At 50.6% G+C, this 26,270-nt stretch overlaps 1 protein-coding gene across 4 annotated transcripts in view; it reads right to left on the reverse strand.

The window, feature by feature from the left end:
• ADCK1 (aarF domain containing kinase 1) overlaps positions 1 to 26,270 on the reverse strand; it is a 121,729-nt gene that overhangs the window by 14,387 nt on the left and 81,072 nt on the right. For all 4 annotated transcript variants that reach the window (XM_045071799.1, XM_045071796.1, XM_004739158.3 and 1 more), the window contains 2 exons: positions 16,809 to 16,967; positions 9,141 to 9,257 (listed from right to left, as the gene is read on the reverse strand). In XM_045071799.1, coding sequence (XP_044927734.1) covers positions 9,141 to 9,257; positions 16,809 to 16,967 — 276 coding nt within the window. The remainder of the gene's footprint in view (positions 1 to 9,140; positions 9,258 to 16,808; positions 16,968 to 26,270) is intronic.

Here is a 26,270-nt window from a genome sequence, read left to right on the forward strand (position 1 = left end):
CTCCTGCCTCTCCACATGCACGGAAGCTCCTGCCTCGAGGCAGCGGCTGAAGCGAAACACTCTGAAGGTCCACAGGGCATCCAAAAAGGCATTCCATTTGGAGAAAAGGATCTCCGAGGGAAATCCAGGACCGCTCCTCTAACCAAAACACTCACTGTTAACTAAAGCCATACTATAGCTCTTTATAGAAAAAAATTCAGTGACAAGTCTTCATTGTTCTGTGTAAAAACAATGTGCCATTCATGCAAGTGACTTCAGTAACTACACAATGCCTTCATTCCCTGACAGTGGGGAGGTTAAAAAAAAAAAAAAAAAAAGAGAAATCTATAAAAAGGTTGAGTGAAGAATTAATTTAGTAAATAATATTTAAATCAAGGAATTATTTTTGGATTTTTCTCAAAACTTGAATTGGCTGGAAGTGCTTTAATTATTCTATAATTGCATGGATTAATTTATTCCCATCCCCAAGGGAAAGTCTATTTGTGTTCTTGGGGGTGTCGTGCAAGCAAGGCCAAGATCTCTCAGAGAAATAGGAGGTTGGTTGCAGGATATTAATAATCACATAAGTATCCTGATGTTAAGTATAAAGAGGTTCATAATTCAAATTATCTTCATTCTTCCATCAGTTTACGGCCAGACTTCTTGAAGCACCGGAGCCTGAAACACCGGGATTTTACTCTCGGCCCTCACCACCCCTGGGAACTTCCCTAGGAATACATATACCTCAGATTACTTGCTGCTGCCCAGCAAGACCAAATCCATTCGTGGAGAGGGTCAATCTTGGGTTAGCCAACACGGAGATGAAATACCCGAATGTGAAGGCGGGAACCTCTTCAACCACACACCGTGCTAGAAGTTAATTCTAGGAAACTGGGGAGTTACGCTAATTGTGGAGCCCGCTGAAAGTTTCTCTGGGTTAGGCTTACAATGGGACATCACCTGAGAGCCAGGACACAAGATATCCCCAAGGCCAATAAGGGGTCCTCAGGCCTCCTGGCCAGACAGACTCAAAGCGTCACAGTGACCAGAGGCATGGGGTCCTGGGAGCCATGACTATGGAAGACAGTGAAGGAGGAGCTGTTGACATCCAACGTCCCCTGCCTCAGGCAACAGGGCACTCCAGAGAAATACTTCTACCTGACCCGGGTCAGTATAAGAAATGGGGAAAGGGGGGCACCTGGCTGGCTTACTGGGTTAAAGCCTCTGCTTTCGGCTCGGGTCATGATCTCAGGGTCCTGGGATCGAGCCCTGCATTCGGCTCTCTGCTCAGCAGGGAGCCTGCTTCCCCCTCTCTATCTGCCTGTCTCTCTGCCTACTTGTGATCTCTGCCTGTCAAAATAAATAAATAAAATAGTAAAAAAAAAAAAAAGAAAGAAAGAAAGAAATGGGGAAAGGGTTTCTTCCCTACACATTTCCTCTTTCTGGCAAGGGGGGCTGAGGGCTGGAAGTCCAATGTAATAACAACTTGTGTTGAGAACATACTGGGGCCACTGTACCAAACACTTCATGTTGCAATCATCAAACACTCCCATGGGTGTTTCTCCTGCCCCCCACTTTACAATGGGCAGCTGGGGCTTCCAAAGAGCGAATGACTTCACCAAGGCGGTATGGTAAAAGGGGAGGCTGGGAGCCTCCCCTTTTATAAGCAGAGCCAGTACCAAAGACCCAGAAAGCTGACTCCACTCCCAACACCCCGTTGCTAGGGAAAGAAATTTCCAGGAGCCCATCTCGGGCACTGAGTTTTCTCAAACAACCCCGCACTTCTCAAGATTTGGTCTGACACGTTAATGGAGTTCTACATGAGGACAGTGGAGAAGATGTTCTGTTTCTAGAGACTTCGGTAAACAGGATCCCTCATTCCTCTTCAGCTTTGCTCCCCTGGTCCTCTGGGCACCTTCTACCATGGAGTCAGAGGCCCATGAAGTGGGAGACGATGCTGAAGAAAAGTAAGTGTGGTATTCAACACAGGGAGACCAGGGCCTGACTGCAGCATGGCCTTTACAGACAGGGGCAGGAGTCACTGTTTGCTCAGTCGAGGACCACTGCTCATTTTCCACATCTCCGTACCCAGGACAACAGAGGTAAGTGCAAAGGAAGGGGGCTAAAGACGAGTCCCAGGAAGACATGCCTCTGTGAATGACATCATGAATTATAAATGAGCTCACACAGGGCCTCCTGGGTGGCTCAGTCAGTTAAGCGTCTGCCTTCCACCCAGGTCATGATCCCAGGGTCCTGGGATCGAGTCCTGCATCGAGCTCCCTGCTCAGCAGGAAGCCTGCTTCTCCCTCTCCCTCTGCTTCTCCCCCTGCTCGGGCACACTCACTCTCTCTCTCTCTCTCTCTCAAATAAATAACCTAAGAAATATAATGAATCAATTAATTAAATGATCTTACACAACTTCACAGCCTAAAGTCTACACAATGACCCTGTGAAGTAAGTATTGTTCAGACTCTGACTGCACAGCTGTGGACAATCACTCAGAGTTTAAGTGACTCATTCAGGGGTCCCTGGCCAGCAAATGGCAGAGCCAGGCATAACCTTCTGCCCCTCCTGCCCGGGCTCCCAGCCTCCCCTTTTACCAAGCTCTGTGCACGCCTGTGAACAGCAGTCACACACAATGTGCACACACAGTAGATGCATGAGGAACAGCGGCTGAAAGACACATCTGAGACCCTTCCATGGCTCCCAGAATGACCCGGAATTGATTTTAAAACTTCTGGAAGGAGAGATGCCTGGGTGGCTCAGTGGTTAAGCAACTGCCTTCGACTAAGGTCATCATCCTGAAGTCCCGGGATCGAGTCCCACAATGGGCTCCCTGCTCAGCAGGGCACTGATCTCTCTCCTCTCTTGCTCTTTCTCTCATTCTCTCTCTCTCCCAAATAAATAACATCTTAAAAAAAAAAAAAAAACGTACTGGAAGGAAGAAGCATGACAAGGGCTTCTGGCTAAACATGGCCAACTGAACCCATGTGCTGACTCCACTCCCTCCCTGACCTCACAAAGAAGGTTAAAAGACACAAAGAGTAGAAAGAGCCCTCAGCAACAGAGAGAACAGACAGAAAGGGATGAGCAAGATGGCCTCTGCCGAGGTGGGGGACAGAGCTACTGAGACCTGGACCCTAGGCTGGCAAGCGGGGGTGGGGGAGGGAGGCTTGGTGTTTGCCCAAGCCCAGAGATGCTCAGCAAATGAAGGTCCCTGACACCTCTGAAAACCGGAGCTGGGGGTCTTGAAAAAGGAAGATTCATAGGAAGGCTTTCCAAGTATGAGCTGCACCCCTGATCCCCACCCCACTGACTCAAGGCAAGATTTACTTCCTGGAAAGGTAAAAGGGTGGGCTCTGGAGGCCACACCACATACCAAGAGGGCCATCCCAAAGACAGGGGCCTGAATCAAAGTCCAGCCAGTGATCCCTGGAAGCCCCCTGCTCTCTTCCCCTAGCTGGCCCCCAGGCGTCTCTCGCTAGCTCCCTATCTCTGCACCTTCCCCCACTCTTCACAGACAGCAGCAGATGTCTGCCTACCAGACCCCAGTGCCCATCCCCACCTCCCCAAACTCCCAACCTGGTCACATTTCTCTCTAGCTAATTTCACACAAATTCAATTGGGCCTCAGCCCAGGCAGGGTCTTAAACACACACTCCCTGAAATCCAATTAACCTTCGATAAAAGGTCTGCAATCAATAGTCGTCCTGTGGCTTGAGGAGGCTCCATCCGGCCTAGGAAAGCGTGCTCCTGCTCGACCTTTACTTTTAATAAAATCAGTGACAGTCACTGTCACCAGTTCTTAATGTGACTGGCAAATATGATCACCATGGCAGGTGCAGAGATTCAAACAAAAGAGGCCCCCCCAGGCTGTTGCCCTCCCCCTGCAGGCCTCACACTCCCTGCAGGAATGAGCACACTCGGGTTAGCGCTGCACAGTGTCTGGAGGCTGGCCTTGTGGCAGGTGGTTCCTGGACTCCAGTCAGTGTCTGAAACACCTGAAGAGTCTGTTAAAATGCAGATTCTTGCAACATTTTCCACTCTAGATTCTGATGAGTCAGTCTGGGGTACAGCAGGAATTTGCATTATTAAATAAGCTCCCTCTGGAGATTGTGAAATAAATGGTTGAGGTCTTTGCTCCCAGCAAGCCAAGAATCACTGTTGTGTAAAATAGCCAGGCAGGATGTGCCCTTAGAGTCCAGCTAATCCACTGCCTTGAATAAGAAAATCAAGGTCCAGAGAGGGGGAGTGATTTATCCAAGGTCACACAGCAAGCCACTGGCAGAACAGGGACTGGAACTCAAGTTCTTGCCTCCCAACCTGGCACTTCTGTACCCAAGTCTTTGCATACTGACTACTTAGACTGGTCTTCGGGTCCTCACACGCGAGGCCCAGCAAGGCTGGAATGCTGCAGCGCAAGGAGGCCTCTTCGAAGAGGAGTGGGGCCGACTCAACAAGCGGTTGGGGGGGTCTAGAACCATCCCCACCCACCTGGAAAGCGATTCCTTTTACAGCCACTTCCTGAGCATGGACTGCAAGCGGAGTCAGCCACGTGTGGCAGCCAGGATGCCACTAAACACCCTGCCACCCAGGATACGGGGTGACATATTTGTCCCTTGTCACTTCCAGCTGTCCCATACTTCCCTCCCCAAGGAACACTCACAGACAGGCTGTCCTAAGGAGGGCTTCTTCACTCCAGGGACAACTCACTGAGTCCCACAGTCCGCAGGAGACTTTAGAACTCAGAAGTCTGTTAGAAGCCTTCAGCCAAGTGGAGTCTCCCGTACCTCCCCCTTCCTGGTCCCCACGCCTCCCCCCAACACACACACCCACACTCAAGCCCACTAGTCTTCCCTGAGGCCTGTGGCTCTGATGCCGCATGGTAAGAGACATAAAGATTAGTTTCTGTAAAGTCGGGCCTGTCCCCAGTCTTCTCCCAACTGGTGGTCAGCAACAGCCCAGTAGAGCAAAGGGGCCATCCCCGCCCACTGCCCAGCCTGGGCTTTCTGCAGCAGTCTTTAATAACAACATCACAGAATACCAAAGAGGCTCCCAGGTCATGCAAACCCCAGAAGCCAGGGCCAGGGGACTGAGGAATTATGTCATCAAGACAGTGTGGTACTATTGCAAGGATGGACCAATAAATCAAGGGAAGAGAACAGAGCTTCCAGAAAAGACCCACAGATGACTGATGACAAAGATGCCAGACCCAAAAGACTACACTGTGGGATTCCACTTCTATGGAGTTCAGTAGTGAGCGGAAGTGACGTCCTGCAACAGTCAAAAAGGCAAGTTTAGTGAGGGTGGGGAAGCCTGCCAGAGGGTTCGAGATCATTCACATCTTTATCGGGCTGGGGATGACATGGTAGATCCATGTGAAAACGGGGAAGTACACCGTCAGGATCTGGGTGTCTCCGGGTCTCCAATTCCTCACCTGCAAAGAGAGGCACAAAGCCCTCCCTCCTAAGCTTGCAGTGGAGAAGGCGTCTGGCACACGGCTGGGCGGGTGGGAAACACTAACCATATAAAGAGGTAAAGAAGGAAAGGACAGGGTCCAACGACGGTAATAATCGTGAAAACAACAATAATCGACTAACTCCCAGTCTGCAGCGCCAACCACACCCCCCACACACCGCTCGTCTACTCCTCCCTCTAAAAGGGGAGCAGCATCGCGTGGAAAGGAAAAAACCATGTCTGACAGGAGTTCCAGGGAGAAGGGTTGCATTCAGTTAGCACTCGCGTGCTGGGCCGAGCTGCTCGGTCAGCACTGCTCCCCCTTCTTCGGGGAATTACTGATGTGGCCGTCACTCAGGAGCTGGGGGCAGGTGGGCTGGTTCCACGGCAGCCAGAGTCGGATCCCAATCCCCGGGAGGGGATGGAGAAGGTGGAGGAACAAGCAGCCTCCGATAGAAAGCTGAGCTCTGCCCCCGCTAGCTGTGTGCGGTTGGGCAAGTGGTTCAATCTCTCTGAGCTTTAGCTTTCTCACCCAGTCCTGGGCTTCTGGTCTCCCCATCGCACCCTCGAGCTGTAAGGAATAGAGATTATGTTTGCCTTGGGCCTGGCACAGATTAGTTGCTTGTAATTATTATTATTGTTGTTGTTATTGTTTTCCCCAAATCACTCTGAAATCGGCCTGCCCCACCCTGCATGATCACAGAAAACAAAAAACCAGCACTCTGCCCCAGGCCTGCCTCCCAGAGGCTAACCCAGGGTGCGAGGCTGGCTGATGTATTCTCCCCTAACTCATAGGATGTCCACTGAAAATCTGCTCGACCCAGAACGCTGGCCTCATGAACCAGGACGTTTAAAGAGGGCCAGAGGCAGGAGGAGATGAATGGGGTTCTCAGAGGGCAGCACCCTGCCCAGCTCCTGAAAACCCCCTCTGGCCTGGCTGCCCCTTGTCCCAGGCACCTCGTTCAGCTGTGAGAAGCAACTACAGCAGAGCACATCTCTGTTTGCACTTGTCTTTGAAAAATCAAAGCTGCTTCTGATAAAACACCACTCTCTGCCCTGGACTCACTGTATCCAAAGAGATTAATGGATTTGGGGGCGCTGCTGAAATGAAAATCCCACCGCAGCAGCAGTAAGTAAATGCCAGGAACCTGGTGGGGGAGGGGACGGTACGAGACCTCTGGTGTCTTTCCTGAGCCACCGGCAGAGAGACCCTGCTCCCATTAAGGTTGTTCAGGAAAAGCTAGAGGGGATCCCCCTCGTCGCCCCACTCCACTGCCCACTGGAGCCAAAGACTCTATACCCAAGGGTCCCAGCGGGCAGAGGATCTCTGGACAGATGTCTAGGGACACACACCACCCCAACCACCACTGGGGGAGATGGGCAAGCAGGTCTCTCCCTCCCTCTTGTGCAGGAGCTCAACCCCAACACCCTCCCAGGCCCACCCTAGAAGGCAACAGTGACAAGCAGAATCAGAAGCCCCAAGTTGTGGTACTGGCCCAGTGACCTCGGGAAAGACCTCTGCTCTCCCTCAGAGTGTCCTGCCAACTGGAAAGTGGAAGGCTGAACTAAAACAGTCCTTCTCTTGTCCCTTCCCAACTCCCAAAGGGAGACCTCTTCCAGAAAAGCCAGAGGCAGGGCGCCTGGGTGGCTCAGTGGGTTAAAACGTCTGCCTTCGGCTCAGGTCATGATCTCAGGGTCCTGGGATCAAGCCCCACATCGGGTTCTCTGCTCAGCGGGGAGACTGCTTCCCCCTCTCTCTCTGCCCACCTCTCTGCCTACTTGTGATCTCTCTCTGTCAAATAAATAAATAAAATCGTAAAAAAAAAAAAAAAAAAGAAGAAGAAAAGAAAAGCCCCAGAGGCAACTCTGGTGATGGGGTGGGGCGGGGGGTGGTGTGGCCTGGTGCCTGTCTGGCTTCTCTATTCTGCACACACACACCCCTGAGGCCCTCAAGGGTTCCAGGAGCATCATTCTCAGTTTCCAGGAGGCCAAGGCCAGCTGTGGCTGAGCATTTCCCAGCCAGGTCCCCAGCAGCAGTGCCCTATGCTCTTGACGCAAAATCTCCTTTTACAAACTAAGAAACAGTGGACTCAAGGGCCTCAGTTTCGAACCCAGCTCTACTAGCTGTGTGACCTTGGATGAGTTACCTTCCCTCTCTGAATCTCTGATTCCTCATCAGAAGAATGAAGACAATGAGACCTGCCTCCCAAGTTTCTTATGGAAAAAAGCACCTGGTACAGTGAGTTAGGCATTCAATAAACATTTATGGCAAGAGGAGGTAAAGGAGGAAGCAGGAAAGGACAGAGCCCAAATGAGAACAAAAACAACAATCTTGCTACCATATGAAGCATGAAGTACCTGCTAGGCACGGTGCTCAGCACTCGTGTGGCCCTCACAACCTTCTTAGAAGGAGGTCATTGTCCCCATTGGCAGAGGTCACACAGGCACTCAGAGGCCTGAGCTCCCTGCGTGCACCCTCTCCTACATTCCACTGGCTCATCTGGAGCTTCCTCCTCCCGCTCATCCCACCACTGGGACCATAGGCTCATCTTCATATGTTGCCTGGGGTGGGAGGAAGAAAGAGCATTCACCTCTCTTCATTGCTTCCTCTCGCCTACCCAGACCAGTGGATCACGTCACCACACGCCTTGACACCTTTCGTGACTCCCCAGTACCTTTGGGGTCCTGCCCAATGTCGTCACTACCTGCCCCCACCCTATTTTTCCACGCTCCCCTGGAAACACTGCCAAGCTTCCCCATTCCCTTCCCCTTCCTCACGGTGCCATCGCTGCCCCCCAACTCCTCCACCCTGGCAACAGGGTGCACCCTGGATTTGCACCCAGCAAATCCCCACCCGTCCTGCTGCAGCAGCCAACCTGCGGCAGAAGCAAAGCACCACCATCAGCAGCTCCCTGGGGTCTCGCTCACACCCCTCCTGCCTGCCACCCAGAGGGGCTCGTAAGGATTTAGCTGAGGGTCTAACAGCAACACTAGGTGGTGAGCTCCTTAAAGAAGGGAATGACATCTGACTCCCTCCAAAGCCCCTACCTAGGCTCAGAGAAGGGACTTTAAAAATGATGGGTGTTGCTGAAAAAGTACAACTCCATTCCCACCTGTGGCCCCTATGGCAACCAAGAAGATGAAAATGGGGTACAGGTCGCCCCACACCGGCCAGCCTTCTTTCCCTGAGCCCAGCAGAGTGGGAAGCAGGAGACAGAGGCCTCCCTTTTCCTGTAGCTCTCTGAAGTAGAAGCAGTTGGCCCCTGCTGGCCTGACCCCCTTGAGGTCTGGCGAACAGCAGGGAGAGGGGAGGGCAGGAGAAAGGGGGAGGTTGTGCCCACGCCCCATAAGGACAGAAGCAGTAAGTCCTATGGATTTCATGCCACTGTTCTCTGGGGCTGTTCAGCTCTGTGGGGTTCGGACAAGTAGACCGATGGCCATCACTTGTTGGGGCACGAGGGGCAAGAAAGGGCTCAGCATGGGCCTGCACCCCACTGGGGGTGACCAGCCCCAGCTTTAGGAGACAGGGCAGAGAGCTGTCCCAGACACCCCAGGAGGATGCTTTGTACTCGGGAACACTGGAATTCTTCAGCCCACAGACTCCATTTCAAGGCAGTAAGACCTCACAGGGACATGCCTGCCCTCGGTGGGTGGCCCCAACCAAGCCCGTGTCCCTGCACAGCCGCCGTGTGCACTCAAGCTCACCTCATTGACATCAATCTTGTTCCTCTCCATGTAGTCTCTGTCGTTGACCTGGCCGCCATCCACAAACTCCATCAGAAGGACCCGCTTGGTGGACAGCTCCCAGTAGATGCGGGGGACCTGAAAGAGTCAGGGGCAGGTCAGAAGGGCTGGCGGGCCAGATGCTCCAGACAAAGCCTGAGAGGGACTGAGCAGTGACAGGGGAGGGGAGCAGGGGCGGGCTGGGCCATGCTGCCTCCTCCACCAGCCAGGCCCCCGGGCCCTCCTTCAGAGACCCCTTCCTGCTCAGGGAACAGAGAACAGCTTCCCCACCCTCCTCAATGCCTCTAGACACCAGCAAGAGCCAAAACTAAAATCGGGACTTAGGGGGACAGGTGTGGAACCTGCCAGACCTGAGTCAGAGTTGGCACTAAAATCTATTTCCCTCTCACACCAGGCCCACTGCAGCCTCCTCATGTGACTCTCAACCCTCTGCCTCAGTGTCTACACTGGTGCAACGGATGTATTCCATGTCTATGTCTACGAATGAACTAACGAACAAATGAACGAATTTTTATGGGGTGATAAATTGTTCAGTCAGGAAGTCCTGGGTTTTCTCATGTGCGTTTCCTACAGGTCCTCTGTGGCAATGCTGGATCCTAACCCGGCAGCTCTTCCCAGTCCTCTTCCCCAGAGATAGGAAAAACTACATACTTTTCCTGCCCACCTTCCCACAGCAGGGATGGTCACATGACACAGTGCTGGCTTATGAGACGTATGTGGAAGGACTGCTAGGGCCTTTTTTTTTTTTTCCTCATAAAAAGCGATGTTTGGTGGGACATCTGGGTGACTCAGTGGGTTGAGTGTCTGCCTTGGGCTCAGGTTGTGATCTCAGGGCCCTGGGATCAAGCCCCAAATCCAGCTCCCTATTCAGCACAGAGTCTGCTTCTCCCTCTCCCCTCTGCCCCTCCCCACTGCCCATATGCGCTCTCTCCCTCTCCCTCTCAAATAAATAAGTGGTCTTAAAAAAGGGGGGGATGTTTGTAAACAGCACAACTCCTCTTACCCTTCTTTCCTACCTTGAAAGTGAATATGATTCCTGGAGCTGTAGCAGCTATCTTGCCACCATGAGGAAAAGTCCAAGAAAATCAGAGATGCCAGCCCTGATAGCACCACACCACTAACATAGTATCAGCAGGCAACTGCTGTAAGCCGTCTTGCCATGTGAGGAAAATTAGTCTTTTTTTGTTTAAGACAGTCTAAAATGGGCTGTTGGTTCCCTGCAGACAAATGCATTCCTAAGTGATATGCTCTCCAACCCCCTCTGACTCTAAGAAAACCCAATGGCAAAAAAGAGAACAGATTTCCCCACGAAGAGGCAAGAGATGGGACTGCACCAAGGGCTCCTGGGCTGCCATATGAGTGAGTGAGACCTCAGAGTGCCACCACTGCCAGGAGGGAGGAATGACTGGGATCTCCCCATGCCACATGTCCCCAACAACTTGTGATGGGCTTGTTTTCAAATAAAACAAAACAGAAGAAAGAGAGAGAGAAAAGAAAGAAAAAGAAAGGAAGAAACGGAGGTGTGGGGGGAAAGAAACCAAGGAGAGTTCAGTCAAGGGTTTGGGGGAATAAGGACCTAGCACTAAGACCTCAGCCTTCAAATCAAGAAACCCATTTTCCTTCCTCCTTCTGCGAATACTGTCATGTCTTGATTCAGCCACTTAACCTGCAGTGCCTCCGTTTTCCTCATCACAGAGGAAATGGTCCCGCCCCATTTCAAGAAGGAGCTCGGAGGATGCTTGGGGCTGCACACACATGCGGAACTCTCTGGGCTCCCTGGAACAAAGGTTCCAACTGAAGTCAAGGTACTGTGGTTTGCTACTTGCCTGCAGTTCTTGCCATTTGAGAATCTGGGCTAGTAGAGACATCTGTGACTCTCTCTGACTGTGAACTTAAAATTCAGTCTTGTGTGGCACTTTTCACAAGCTATCTTTAAAAACATGAGTGCAAGTTTGCTGTTGTTGGCTGTGGCTTCCAAATGGAAGGGACATATTTTTGAGGTTAAACTCTTTTCTCAGTTTGTTTGGAAATCTAAGCTTGGCCGTGGGCGCCTGGGGCTCCGGAGACAGGAGGTCAGACCCCCATCTGGGCCTGCCTGGGGCAACTTGGAAATCGCTTTAAAGAGCCACAGACGGAAAGAGAAAACCCAAAGTCAGGAGACTCTCTGGGCTTGTTAATCGGGGCGGTGGGAGCGCTCCGCTCCCCACTCCTCCACCTTTCTCCCCAGCCTCCCTCCCAAGGCAACGGTCCCTGTCTGAACACACAACGGCCCCTGCCACAGCTGCTCAGATCTGAAATGACACAAGACCAAACCTGGGAGGTAGAGAGGTAGGGAGCTCACGGCAAACTGTCCCTTGACAACTATATCACGGAAATGACTACAAAATGCAGATCTGCTCCCTGCTCACTTAGGAAAAACGTGGCTTGACCGGGAGACATAAGGTCAACGACTTGCCCCTCAATCACCAGGTGGGTAGGAGGGTTTGGGAACATAAGACGAAGTTCACCCCAACACCCATGTTTCATCCCCGTGCCTTCTTCTGCTCTTTCCATCGAAGTGGAGAAAGATGAAGAAGAATCATTCTAAAGGGGCATGAGAACCACCCTCTCATGCCCCCCAAACAAAACTCAACTCAGGGGGGTCATGGCCAGGGGACCCAGTGACCCCACAGGCAGGGTCACAGTCTGGCCATCAGGACTCTGGGTCCAAAGTCTATCTCCTTGTTATGGATCAGAGGCCCCACTCCCATGGGTTCCACCTGCTCCCCACCCCAACACACACACACTGGGGCCAATCTTAATCCCAAGAAGGAAGGTACAGATTATGGAAAATTCAAGCCCAAGACCCTGGGCCTCAGTCTCATAGTCTGGCCCTGACCCCGTGGTTCCATTTTGTTCTTGGGCTTTGGTCACCATACCTGTGAAGCAGGCCCTGGTTCGCCTGGGCCCATGCCCATCACTGGGGGAGTCCAGGGAAGCAGAGCACAGACCCCCCAAGGCAGATTCTCGGGCTAGAGCCCTGGCTTTGCTCCCTCCAAGCTGTGTGATTGTGGGTAAGTTTTATAACCTGAGTGCCAGCTTCCCACTGGTGAAACGGAGATGACATTTACAGCAAAGCAACATTCCCGACTTCCTACTAGCACGTGTGGGATCCAGGTGCTCGACACAGCAGCACACACTTCGTTCGCACCTGCTGGATGGACAGCAGCTGCCATGTGACAGCCATGGAGAGGGTCACGGGTGGTTCTGACACACGACTAGGGCTGAGAGTTGATGCTACAGACAGTTCAGCACAATTCAGCTCTGCCCCATAAATTATTTAACCCACAGCCTTGAGAGCCAGGCTGCCTCCATTCACAAGCCACCTTGGCCCCTTACCAGAAGCTGTGTAACCTGGGGCCAAGGGTTTAACCTCTCTGGGCCTCAATTTCCCTACCATTGACAAAGAGCTAATTATGGCCCTTCCCTCATGGGACTTTATAATGATTAAGGAGTAAATACATGTAAAGCACTTTAAAAAGGGTCTCACATAGACAGGCACATAAAAAATATTAACTCCTCCTAAATATTTCACATCAGTGGTTCTTCATCTTTGCAATTCATAGGAAGCTGTGGTGCTTGCTTCTCTAAAAGCATGCACGTCCCTCAAGGTCTGCCCGTAATTTCTGGAGAGTCCCGGGATGCTGGCCTTGCTCTAACAAGTGACCCCCACCCCCACCAAAAGTGGGCCCGCTCAGGAGATGACCTCTTTCCCTCGCCCTGCCTCCCCATGTCCAGGCACACTCTCATCTCTTCCGGTCTCAGTCTCTGTGCTTCTAAGGCTTCTCCTCCTCCCGTGCCCCAGCTTTCCCCCCAGGCTAGTCACAGACCTCACTGCCTGTCCCAGCCCCTCCCCACAGCACACGACAGATCCACAAATCCCCTTGTCCTGACTGTTTGGCCCGGCTGCCCTCTCACCCTCTCCCGGTCTCCCTGACCCCACAATTCCATTCGGTGCTCGGCTGCTGAGGCTTGGAGATTTAGAGCACAGGCTGAGGTTATGAAACCCCACCGGAAGGTGCCTCATACACGGAGAGGTAAACTCTTCGCTGAGGCTTAATTACGCACAGATGTTGTGATGGGGTGCCCGTATGCAAAGGCAATCTATCTCCAGTTTTAAGAGCTGAACTGGGTTCACAGTGCAAAATTTGCTTCCCACTTGTTATGTGTTTAGGCAAAATTAATTACTCAGGAGCCTCAGTCGCACCATTGTCTTAGGAACAGTGTGTGGGTTTTAGAAGCGGCAGGTCAAATTGTTACATTAATTATTTACCCATTTGGCATCCTCATTTCTGAAATGTGTGTTATTATTATTATTACATGTCTTGGTCTGGCAGATGCTAGTTGGCCCCAGCCAGAGGATGATTTGCTGTTTCCATGGGAACGGTGAAGGAGATGGTTCTGTTTGTCTAGTTCATAGTTCTGGTGCTGAGGAGCACCCCTGACGCTAAGAGGCAACAGAATGTCCTTAGGCAAGCACCAGAGATGAAATCAGAAAATCTGGATGGCGGCCCTAGCTGCTCTCCTCTAAGACCATCCCCTGTAAGACGGGGTGCTGGCTATGGGAAGGAGCCGATGTCATGGTACCTGTGTAGAGTCCGAGGAAGCAGAAGAAATGTTTGATCAATACCATTTGCCCCTTTGAGCTCCTTACCCTGAGCAGAAGGGAGGGTTTGCTCTTGGGCATGCACAGAAATGCAGCCAAGTCTCTGTCATCGGCTGTACCTCTGTGCATGAAGATGTCTGCACTGTGGCAACACAGTGTTTCTGTACCCCACTACATGGGACCTTTTTTCATGCAGTAGCCAACCGTCTCTTACTCAGCCAGGCCTCCCAGCCCCTAGAACAACAAGCTCAGGAAATGCTCAGGAGATGTGGGATAAAGCAACAGAAGACATGGGCGAGACAAGCAGAACCAAACATAAGTTTAGAACCCACAGCTCCAGGCTAATGAGTTGGTATGATACCTTGTGTGAGAGGGCCATGTGTTTACTGAATTGGTGGCTTGAACTTCAAGGCTGGGGCAGTGTTACCAGGTCTAGTCTGCCCATCAGGATTTACAGGTGCAAGCAGGTCTGTACACACACATCTGTGAAGGCCAGCTGAGGCAAAGGCAGTCGAACATCGTCCTGGGGGCCAGACAGACCTGACTCTCAGCTCACTCAGAGGGTCAAACTCAGCCAGTGGCTCCATCAGTGTGAAGACGTGACACCAATCCACAGCTGTGGCTTTTCTGCCATGATATGAGCTTTAGGATCCTCAGGTGCCTAGGGTAGGCACACTCTCAGTCTCCCCACTTCTGTTAATAAAGCTGGATTAGCAGAAGTAGAAACACTACCTCCCTTTCTTCTGATGTCTTCAGAAGCCACGTGAACACTTGAGTCAAGAGCAAGAGACCTCCAAATTCAAGGTACTGAGACCACCCCCCCCCCAAGAACAGCACCACCTATTTGCTCTGGAAAGAGCACCTGGAGCTTCTAGCGGTTCTATGACTTCCCTTCCCGCACGCTCCAGGCTTCCTGTGAAGAGAGAAGGGCTGATCTCTTCAAAGACTTGAAAGCCAAGCTCACTATGCAGGGTACCAGAGGGGCCCAACCCCTGTATCATGAAGAGAAACCCCCAGGGTAAAAAGGTCTAAGACCCATGAAGGACCACGTATGTTGGAAGAACAGTGCCGTGCATCTATCTAGGGAGAAGCCTAGGGAGCCCACGGGGAACGTCAGGCCAACCTCAAAGACCTGTTCCAGAACCAGGTCCTCAGCAGAGCCTGCCCTGCCCTGAAGGACCACGGGAGTCCCTTCTCCTGAATGGAGGACCTCTTGCAAAGCTGCTACTTTGTATCATCTGATGTTTTTCCCCACAGAGTCGTCTATATCAGACAGTCAGTTCTTCTTTAACACTTGAAAACACAAACTTTTTAAATGTGATTGATATACTTGGGGGAGGCACTTTGATTGTAATACAAATCTTGCACTGGCTTATGTGAGCCATCCTCCCCAGGAAACACCCCGTGAACACAGGAAATGGCTTCCCTCGGGTGGGCTTGACCCAGGCATACACAAAACACACACACCCCAACGTTGCCACAGGCACCATGAGTCCCACCCATGCACATCTGGGTTAAAACTTTCCGCCCACACCCAGATGACCAGCCTCCCACCACCACACACTAACGCACAAGCGGCAACTCCAACCGCGCTCACTTTCACAAGCAGCTGTCAGGTTGGGGCACTATGTGCTCGGTGGTCTTACGTACTTCTTAGCCATGTAACGTGTGTAAAACTACGCTATTTCTAGTAGGCTCCCACCTTCTTTTATTTTCTGTGTCACTGGTGACACTGTTTTAGATTTGCATTTTCTCCTTTGTGAGTTGTCTATTTTATTTTCTCCTGAAGTATAACGAACAGTGCTACAATTCGTACAGGCGGATGGTTCAACGGCTCTACACCTCACTCGGTGCTCATCCCAGTGACTATACTCTTTACCCCATTGTGTATTTCACCATCCCTCCATGCACCTCCCCTCTGGCAGCCACCAGTCCGTTCTCCATATTTAAGTCCATGTTTTTGTCTTTTTTGGTTTGTTCATCTGTTTTGTTTCTTACATTCCATATGCGAGCGAGATCATAAGGCATTGGTCTTTCTCGGTCCGACTTATCTCACTTAGCACTATGTGCTCTAGTCCATCCATGTGGTCGCAGACGGCAAGATCTCATTCTTTTTCATAGCTGAGTAATAGTCCATTGTGTACACACCACATCTTCTTTGCCCATTCATCTGTGGATGGGCACTTGGGCTGCTTCCCGATCTTGGATGTTGGAAATAATGCGGTAATAGACACAGGGTTGCCTCTATCTGGATCACATGTTCTGTTTTCAGTTTTTTTGAGGAACCTGCACACCAACTCCCACAGTGGCTACACCAATGTGCATTCCCACCAAATGTGCAGGAGGGTTCCTGTTTCTCCACATCCTCCCCAACACTTGTGACTTCCTGTCTTTTTAATTCTAGCCATTCCGACAGGTGTGAGGTGATATCTCACTGTGGTGTTGGTTTGCGTTCCCCTGAAAATGAGTGATGGTGAGCATCTTGTTGTGGGTCCGTTGGCACCGCTGTAGGCCCAGCCCTATTTTCCCCATAAGCCCTGTGGTTTCTATTGTGTGAGTCTGCACACTATGGAGGTTTCTAGGAACACATACATAGCATTACAACAGAACTGACTGTATATTAGATGAGGTATTATACGTAGAGTGTTGGGAACAGTGCTAGAGCACAGTAGCAACCATCGTCATCAATGTCCTCATCCCAGGCTTCACGGAGGCAAAGACCACAGCTTACGGGCCCTTGGGTAGCCCTCAGTGTATTAGAATTACGGATCATTCAATAAACATGTTTGGCTGATAGGTCAACAATCACATTTGGTATATCTTTGTAACACTGCCCTCAAGAGCTCTGATGTGCAACACTAGGGACAAATCATTCAGGCTCGGAAAGAAGCCTCTGGAAGGAGGCGTCCCCACTCATGTCCTGCAAGGGAGGGACTAACACTCTCACCACACCACCATGCCCCCCACTGCCCTGCCCCTCCTACCTTTAAGAAGTCAAAGTCTTTGAGCATTTGGGCCACTTTCTCGGCATTCCTCCCTTCATTGAGGAAATCCAGCTCCAAAGGCAGGTTCTTCTTGGCTTCATCCACCAGCCACATGAACTCAAACTCTGGAAACAGCTGCTTCACAGCCAGGACAAGCACCTGAAATCCACCGAGGAGCCCATCAGTCAGACCACGGCACCCATCACGGGAGCTCCGTTCCCCACCCTCCTGCCTGGACCTGGGCACTGACAAGTCCCCAGGCCTCGCCTGAAGCGAAACCTCCCTGCTTCCCGGGGGCCTATCCCCGTAGTTGAAATCCAAGATGAGAAAAGCCCAACAGCCACCAGCAGCGAGAACCCCCATCTCCGAGCATCCCGTGTGCCCAGTGCTGGGCCAAGCCCTTCCATTATTACTCCGCTCAGTCTTCACAACTCTTGGAGGTCTGTGATATACCCTTATCCCCATTTTACAGATGAGGAAGTTGAGGCTCTGAGAGGTTACAGGATTGTCCCAAATTTTCCCAACAAGGAAGCACAGAGCCAGAATTCCACTTGAGTCCACCCAGCCCCCAAACCCTTGCTCTATCTAGCTCACTTGCTGCTCCCAGACGTGCTCCTCCTAGTCCTTTTTACAGAGAGCAGGGAGGGCGCTCCAACTGTACGACGCTCTGTTCATTTCTTAAGCTGAAGGGTTGATACCCAAGCATTTATAATGTTATTTTCTATACTTCCCGCATGTCTAAAATATTGCTTGATAAAAAGTATATTGGAATAACAAAACAGGGCTGGATAAGGCAGCAAGAGTAAGAGATAAGGGATGTGACCCCTGGGATAAAAAGCTCAGGTTTCTGGCAATTTGGCCACATTGTGGATTCTTGAGTGAGGACACGATGGAAACCGGGATTTTAGTAGACCTATAGGGCACTTATCAATTTAATGATGTGAAATTAAATGTTCCTGGCAGAGAACAGGACCCTGGTGACATCTGCAGAACTTGCCATGACCCCCACCATGGGCTGGAACTCAGTTCTGAGGCCGCCCCACCCAGGGCTCTGGATTCAAGAGAATCTGGGAAGTTTGTGGCTGATGGCTCTGCAGTAGGTTAGGAGGGTGAGACCAGGAACACAGGAGGTGCATTTCCCCAAAAGAAACACAGAAAAGAACTCTCCTGTTCTACTATAAACCCTCCTCTCAGTGTTCAAAGTGACCATTCTTCCCAGAAATTCTTGATATGGATTATAGTCCCAGTTCTCTGAGAAAACCCACCTCCACCCTCTGGTTATGCCAGACAACGATGAGCCCATGGGTTCACTGGTACCTAAAGACCTACCCCATCTTTTGTGGACTGAATGTTTGTATCCCCCACCCCCAAATTTAGTGCCAAAGCCCTAATCCCTAGGGTGATGGTGTTTGGGAGATGGGGCCTTGGGGAGGTATGTAGGTTTCAACGAGGTCAGGAAGGTGGGGCACCTATGATGGTTTTAGTGTCCTGGTCAGAAGAGGAAGAGACAGAGTGCTCTCTTCCACGTAGGAGCACCGAGAGAAGATAGCTCTCTTCAAGCCAGAAAGAAAGTCTTCACCAGGAACCAAACTGGCCAGCATCTTGTCCTTGGGCTTCCAGCCTCCAGAACTACAAAAAATAAACACCTGTTTTTGTTTTTGTTTTAAGAGAGAGTGTGAGAGCAAGTGGGAGGGGCAGAGAGAGAGGAAAGATCTTAAGCAGGCTCCACGCGCAGCACAGACCCCAAGGCCGGGCTTGATCTCACAACCCTGGGATCATGACATGAGGGACATGAGCCGAAATCAAGAGTAGGACCTTTAACCAACTGAGACACCCAGGTTTCCCTAAAAGTCTGTCATTTAAGCCACCCAATCTGCGGCATTTTGTTACAGCAGCCTGAACAGACGGAGAGGCCATCCCATCTACCCAGAAGGACCCACTGAGCCCCAGCTACGAGCCTGGTCTTGGGCTTCCTTTTGCCGTGGTCTGTACGGTGCCCACCACTGGGACAGGCCCACGCAATATAAAAGAAAGAGATCTAAAGCAAGGCCATTAACTACAAGGTATTTATGGCTTTGTTTTTAAACCCTATGTCCTAGACGATGTACCAGATGCCACTCTAAAGGAATCATCACACAAGGTTATTATACTCCATTCCTATCAAAACCCTTTTTAATTACATTCAGCTGCAGTCTAATTTCTTTTAAGTCTTGTCTAGTCTTTCATGGGCTAGACCTGTGACCTTATGATAATTGATTTAGTTTATGTTTTGTTGCTGTTTGAGTCACACAAGCTGGGCGGGAAGGGTGGCAACAGCAAGGCCTGGGCAGCACATGTCGGGCCCCGGCAGTGGGGACCAGCAGCCCCCAAGGCATGGTGGCTCATCACCCTGCCCTCAGATGACCCTCAGCCGCCACCAAAGGGGAGGCAGGGCTGGTACATGGGAGACAGACTCCCTCGCCTGAGGCCAGGGCCAAGTGCACACCCAACATCTGAAAACAAGTGAATTCTACTCTCTGGGCTCTGGGTTCAGGGAGAAACCTCTTGGACATTTTGCTCCAGCCTTAATTCCAGAGGTTCTCACCCAGGAGGGGCAAGGGAGGGAACCATGGTGAGGCTTATCATTTGTTTAGTCGAGAATTCCTGATTCCCTTCCAGTTGACTACCCAGGGCCAGATGTGGGGAGACACAGGGAGCCCCTTGTACCCTAGTCGGATCTCTACCTGGGGATGGGGCTTCTGACCAAATGATATATCCTCATCGTTTAATATACGGTCACTATTATTTGTGAAATTTTAAACTATCATTGATATCCAAACAGCATTGAAAGTCACTTTCCAGATTTTTCTGTTCCTAATCAATTATATAGTAAGTCATTACTAGGACTATTGGTTATTATGAATACCTAATGCCATTAACATAAAAGCAGTCAAAGATTTGATTGATTATATGCTAATAACTAATTCATTACCCAAAATACTTTACAGTACCCACAAAGCTGATGTCTAAAGCACCGTGTGGGTAGTGGCTCAGTCACTCCCTTCGTTAACAGAGAATGAGAGGTTCTGGCAGAATGGATGTCAGTGGTTCACCACTTTCTAAAAGGATACCCTCCCTTTTTACAGGAAGTCTACCAATTTGAAAATATGATGCCAGCTATGAAGCCCAGAAAATGTACATAGTCACATCATCTTGTACATAATTCTGGGGGGTTACCAACCCCTTGAACTTCAAGGGAAGGGAAATGGGTCAGGTTCAGAGCCATCTGGTCCAAATCTAAAATGGTTTGGGCTGCTGAGGTTAGAGACTTTTCTTGGTTGAGGAGAATAAAACAAAACCATTTCACCTTCTGTTTTCATCGAATTCTCTTGCTAAGAGCCTGCCCTAAGTAGATTCATTTAAGTTATTCCTTTTTGACAACAGCTGCAGTCAACTAAAATAAAACAGGTGTTGTTATCAATTTGGCTTTTTGATTTTTCTCCCAAAATGTATCTTCTCCATAAAATTCTTGCAACAGCCAATGTTCCCACCAGTGCCTAGCACGTATTCTATACTCAGCAGATGTTTACTGAATATTCACGTGAATCACTGAGTGAATAAATGAAGGGAAAAAATGAACATTTCAGAGGGCCGGTCTTCTCCCCAGAGATGTTCACATGTGTCTTGCTCAAATAAATTCAGTTTTTCTATTTCTGAGGTTGTGGCGGGGAAAGGGATTACCTCTGAATTTTCGGTGACCACAGTTTTGGAATGCCTGAGAATCTTCTACGTGATTTGAAATCTTGTAAGTCCATCAAAGCATGTTCAAAAATTAACATTTCCTTCAAGGTGGATTAATGAAAATATTTTCCAATGGGGTGATTGGCTCACAGGAGGAAAAATCAATTATGAGCCACACAGAAATATAAAGGAAAAAAACCTGAAAGTCACATAAAAGTTTGGAAACTCGTGACTGCTATTTATAATAATTTTTAAAAGGAAATTATCATTATTTAGTACCTACTTCAGACTGTGCTATGAGGCACTTTATAGACATGCATTCATTTAATCCTCTTCTTGCCCATTTTACAGAAAAAGAAACTGGTCCCAGGAGGTTAAAGCATTTCTCAAGGTCACAGAGTTTGTCATTTCAAATGCGGGACTTGGACCCAGGGTTTTCTCACTCCTTTCTTTGCACAGCCCTGACTCATGCAACGCAACACAGGATAATACAATAGGAAGTGTGAGACAAGGCATAAAAAGAACCATTGTGGACTGTTAAAACTGCAACCGAAATAAGACTGACTGTTATTAAGTTATTATATCTTATAAAAGAAATAACGCTCTATGGGAAAACAGCACGCTAAACAGAATGCCTACACGGATCCGAACTGGTAAAAATGGATGTTCGACAAGGATCGAAAGTCAATTCAGAGTGATGTAAACAGCTTGCCATTCATGGGGCTTATCTTTATTCCGATAAGTTATTAAAGTGCACACTTTTTACGAAACAGAATTATAGGGTGAAGAGAAGCTTCCATGGGATAGTCTACATCTCTGGGTTTTTTTAATGTATTTTAGAAAATAAAATCAGCTGTTGGCGTCTGTGCCAACACAAACATTACTAGCCACCCACTGTTCAATCAACACATTCACAAAAGAAACAAGATGACAGACAAGCGTGAGCTAAAAATGTTGTTCAAAAAAAGTCAACGACATGACCGTGACAGGCCTTTATTTTTAGAGACCCTTGGCATGGGCCAGATGATATCAAACAGTGGATCGGATTTGGTACTCAGACTGGAGTCCCACCCCCATGTGGGAGAGTGTCTTGGGGACAGGTGGCATGTGGAGAGCAGGAATTAGATGCTTTAGGGAGTGTCAGAGCAAGGGGGGGGGGGATTCACCATCAATTCCAGAAGCTTACGAGGGAACAGAGAGTGATACGGAGTGGTGCTACTGGGACCGGGGGATTGTGGCTTTACCACCAGCACGCAGGTCCTCTGAGTCCTGCCGTGCCCTCTGACAGTGAGAATGGCAGTGAGATCCAGCCCGCTGAGCTCCCTGCTACTGTGGGCAAGGGTTGTTGCAAAGCCAGCCCGCCAGCAGACGAACAGACTCTGCCTTGTCAGTTCACCCCTTCCTGCTGAATCATTGTTCCAATCTCTGGGCCCAATTAGTCTGGCTCTGGACAGCCACTCAAATCAATAAGAGTCACTGGCCGTGCATCTAGAAGTAGAGTTGCCCCAACTATTAAAGGGACAATATCAGGTGATAATGACAAAGCTGAAAAACACACTTGGCTGTGCCTTTCTCTTTTGTGCAAAGTCACCAACACCATCAGGTACATCAAATCCCATTCACCGAGACTTGGCTCCCATCCTCTGGGCATCATTCAAAAGTCTATCCGAGAGACTGTCCCCTCCCCCAAGAGGAGTGCCAGGTTCTCAGGAGAAACAAAACACAAAGGTGGCATGTGCTAGTAGGTGCCAACCCAAAAGCCATTTCCCTCACTTCCTGGATAACAGAACCCCAATTCTGTGCATCTCTCATGTCCTTCAAGGAAGGCAGGTCTTAGCATGAGAAGGTGAATCATGATCCATCTCCTGTCTCTCACCAAGACTGATTTATACTTGGGCATGTGGCCTACTTTTGGCCAATGAGAAATAAAGGAAATGCTATTGAGGGGCTCCTTTTTGATAAGGAATATGGTGGAAGAAACAGGCCCTCTTTGGCACTAGATGTTGTCTACTTGTAACAGCAGGAACTGCTGCAGCTATTTTGGGACCGTGAGGAGCACTACTTGAGCAGAACAAACCAGACTAGAAGACAAAAGGAAACTGGGTTCTTAAAAACCATACTGAAGTGCTGGATCAGTCAACCTTGGAACAGCCAACACTACTTCTAGATGTCTGGAAATGTGACATAATAGAAGTTACTATTATTTACACCACTTTTAGTTGGATTCTTCTGGTACTTGCAGCCTATACCATCTTAATGGATATAACCTGTAGCAGTCCCCTACTTTCTCACTCTCAAAACCCTCACTCCCACACCTGACTTTACAGCCGGTATGTATGTGGATTTAAGCAGCTCACCTCTTCAACTGCAAACAGTCAAAGGTTACCCCCTATTAGTCACTCTCTCCTTAGTAGGAATCACTCTAGTCAGATCATCTTCCTCTCAAGACGATGCTGGGAGGCATCGCACAGTTGGAGGAGAGAGAGGGACAACAGTGGGCAGTGGGAGAGAGGCATGAGGACAGAAAGCACCTGCAGTGGTCATAAAGAGAAGCACCAGAAAGCTATGCTTTTCCTCACCCTGTTCTCAAGCTGCCGGTGGCTAAGGTGGCCTTATGCCCACCCCAACCCCCCCCGCCGAAATCACCCTTCTCCTGCTAACACACATGAGAATCTTTCTGGGGTACTATTCTGGGTTAGCACTCAGGAACAAAATTATAAGACTCATTTCAAATATGAAATGAGATGAGCTTCCCAGTTCGGCTCCTCTTCGTTTACAGAGAAGGCTGAGCCAAGGAGGATGTTTCCCACCAGAGACCAAGCCCGGCGGTGCTGCTGTTAATGTTGACGGTACGTGGAGGTGGTGACCTCGGCCTCAGCTACGGTGCCTGACCCCTGTCCTCTGCACACGGCTGCCAGGCCGTACTTCCCAAGGAAAGCGTCTGATGCTTATCTCCTGGAGGAAGACGCCAAATCTTTACGAGCGCTGTCATTGCCATTGAGCTGCCGGCAGCCACTACTTAGGGAGTCAGCGCGTCTCTGCGTAGAGAAATGGTGTCAGCTGTTCTTCCAGCCCAAGTGGGCCCCGGTGGCACCGCTGGGGAGAGGCAGGTTGCTGCCCGACACAGGAGTGGCTGCTGGGTTTGAGGACACCCAGGGACGCTCCGAGACTCCCAGTTCACTCCCAACTGTGGCTGTTGCGTAGCTACTGACAGGTGCTCCAGAAAACTCGGGTTTCCAGAAGGAAGCCTGGTGCCACTCAGGAAGCCCGCTGCCAAGCCCTGGTCAGCTCCCTTTCCCGTCACACGGAGCAGCTATTCCAAACCTTCACCCCCACCCCCGGCCTCCAATGCCACCTCCTACCCCCTCATTCTCAGCAGATGGTCTTGCCTCCTACTGCAGCGAAAAAAATAGGGCGATCAGGCTGGTTACAACTCAGCTGCCCACTTCCCTCCGCCATCCTCCCTGCCCCCCACACTCATGTGCACGCGGCCTCACCACCTTGCTCCAGGCTCCAAACAAAGACTGACCGAGGCTAATGCTTCCACCCGGGTCCTTACAGCCCAATCGCTGGAGTCACCCTCAGGACCAAACCTGCCAGTTACTTCCCTCTCCTGGATCTCCAGCACCTCCCCCCAACCAATCCATGGCCACCCTCCCCCTCAGGGACAGCCTGCTCCTGTCCCCACCTCTGACCCTGAGCTTTGCTCTAAACAGCACACAGGACCCTCCTGACATCACCTGAGTGACACCTGAGTATTCTTATGTCAACCATCTCCATTCCCTGGGGCCTCAGTTTACTCCCACCCCCTCAACCCAGTCTCCTTGCTCGTCTGAAGGACTCTCAGTCACCAAATCCGAGAGGCCTTTTCCAGAGCTTTGTTAATTTTATCTACCATTTGACAACACGGAGTTAATTCTGGCAGACTGTATTTTCCCAAATGGCTGCAACAATACCTCCCATTCTGATGCTCTTCTAGAACCTGGTCACACCCCCATCAAGAAGGAGAGTACCTCCTGCCCCCCCGCCTTTAAACTAAAGGAGCCTCTGTGACTCTTCTTCTTGCCAACAGAGTAAGGAAGAAGTAGTGTTATGTGCCTGCCAAGGCAGGGTCATACCATGGTCATGTGCTTTCTGCCTTATTCTCATGGGACACTCACTCTTAGAACCCAGCTGCCATGCTGCAAGGAAGCCCCAACAGCTTCAGAGAGGCCTATCTGGAAGGACCCAAGGCCCTGACCCCAGCCTCAGCTGAGCTGCCAGGGACGTGAATGAGCCACCTGGAAGTAGACCCTCCGGTTCCATCAGACCATCCAGGCGGCACCACACGAAATTCACGAGTCTCTGTACCAAGCCCTGCCCAGACTGCAGATTCAGGAGCAAAACACACAACTATTGGGGGCACCTGGGTAGTTCAGTTGGTTAAGTGTCTGCCTTCAGCTCAGGTCATGATCCTGGGGTTCTGGGATCGAGCCCTCTGTTGAACTCCCTGCTCAGTGGGGAGCTTGCTTCTCCCTCTCCCTCTGCCCCTCCTCCTGCTCCTGCTCCCTCTCTGGCTCTCTCTCTAGAATAAATAAAACCTTAAAACACACACACACACACACACACAGGTTGTTTTAAGCTGCTTTGTTTTCTAGCTCTCTTCTTGAAGTTGTTTCCATGGAAGGTAGCAACACTGGTTCTCCTCCAATCTGTCTGGCCGTGACTTCTCCATATCTCCATTCCCCCAGGAGTTTAACTTCCTGGGCGTACTCCCCCCGATGACAGTATTCCGCACAGCTCTCCCCTTGTCCTCTCCTTTACTCTTTGCCCCGCCCTTCCAAGTCACCTCAACTACTCCCCCAGACTCACCTACCCACTGTGAGTCCCCTTGCTGCTAAATCCCGCACGTGTGGTTCCAGCCGGAATGGAGACCGCCAGAGCAAAGCCCAATCCAGTCTCCCGACGGCAGTACCCAAGCTCTCGTGGGGGCTCCATGGCCCACTCCACCCGGCTCTGGGAGCACCCTGACCCCACCACTCTCAAAAGGAACTGCATTTCCCATCTAGCCTTGGCCCAAGGGCAGCACTGGTGGGAAGCTGGCGGAGAGAGGGAGGTGGAAACCGGCTGCCTCACACAGCATCTGCAGCCCCACCTCCCAGGTGAGGGGCTCTGAGGCTGTGATCCACCTGCCAAAGGACCCCCGCCCCCACCAGGGCCCGGCTCTACCAGGTGACCCCAGCTGCCAGCCCTAGGGAACCACCTCTTCTCCCTGTCCCTCCACCTTGAGGGTGGCAGTGGCTTCCAGCCGTTGGTAACTGTCTCACCCTCCCATCTGGCCTCTCTGCAATTCTATCCCGAGAGAGCCCCATCTTCTCTTTTAAATTCCGTCTGCTGGAAATACATAGCGTGATTTTGTTTCTTCCTAACTGGACCCCGACTGATACACTGGTGAAAGACACCCAAACCCAATCATGTAAGCCAGAAACCTACAATTTGTTTTACTCTCCTTCCATTCATTCCTACCATTATTTGCCTCCACCGCATGGAAAGCTGCTCACCACGTCCTGATGACTCCGCCCCTCGGCTCATGCCTCCCCTTCACTCCCACGATACTGCCTGGGTCACATCATTATTGTTGGCTCAGACCGGTGCAGCAGCCCCTCCATTAGTCGCCCTGGCTACAGTCTTTCTGCCTTCCTATACATCCTCCAGACTGCCAACAGACTTTTGTCTCTCATGTACATCTGATCACGACATTCC

This window comes from Mustela putorius, unplaced genomic scaffold (assembly GCF_011764305.1).
Source record: "Mustela putorius furo isolate JIRA1106 unplaced genomic scaffold, ASM1176430v1.1 tig00000129_pilon_pilon_pilon, whole genome shotgun sequence".
Taxonomy (NCBI): domain Eukaryota; kingdom Metazoa; phylum Chordata; class Mammalia; order Carnivora; family Mustelidae; genus Mustela; species Mustela putorius.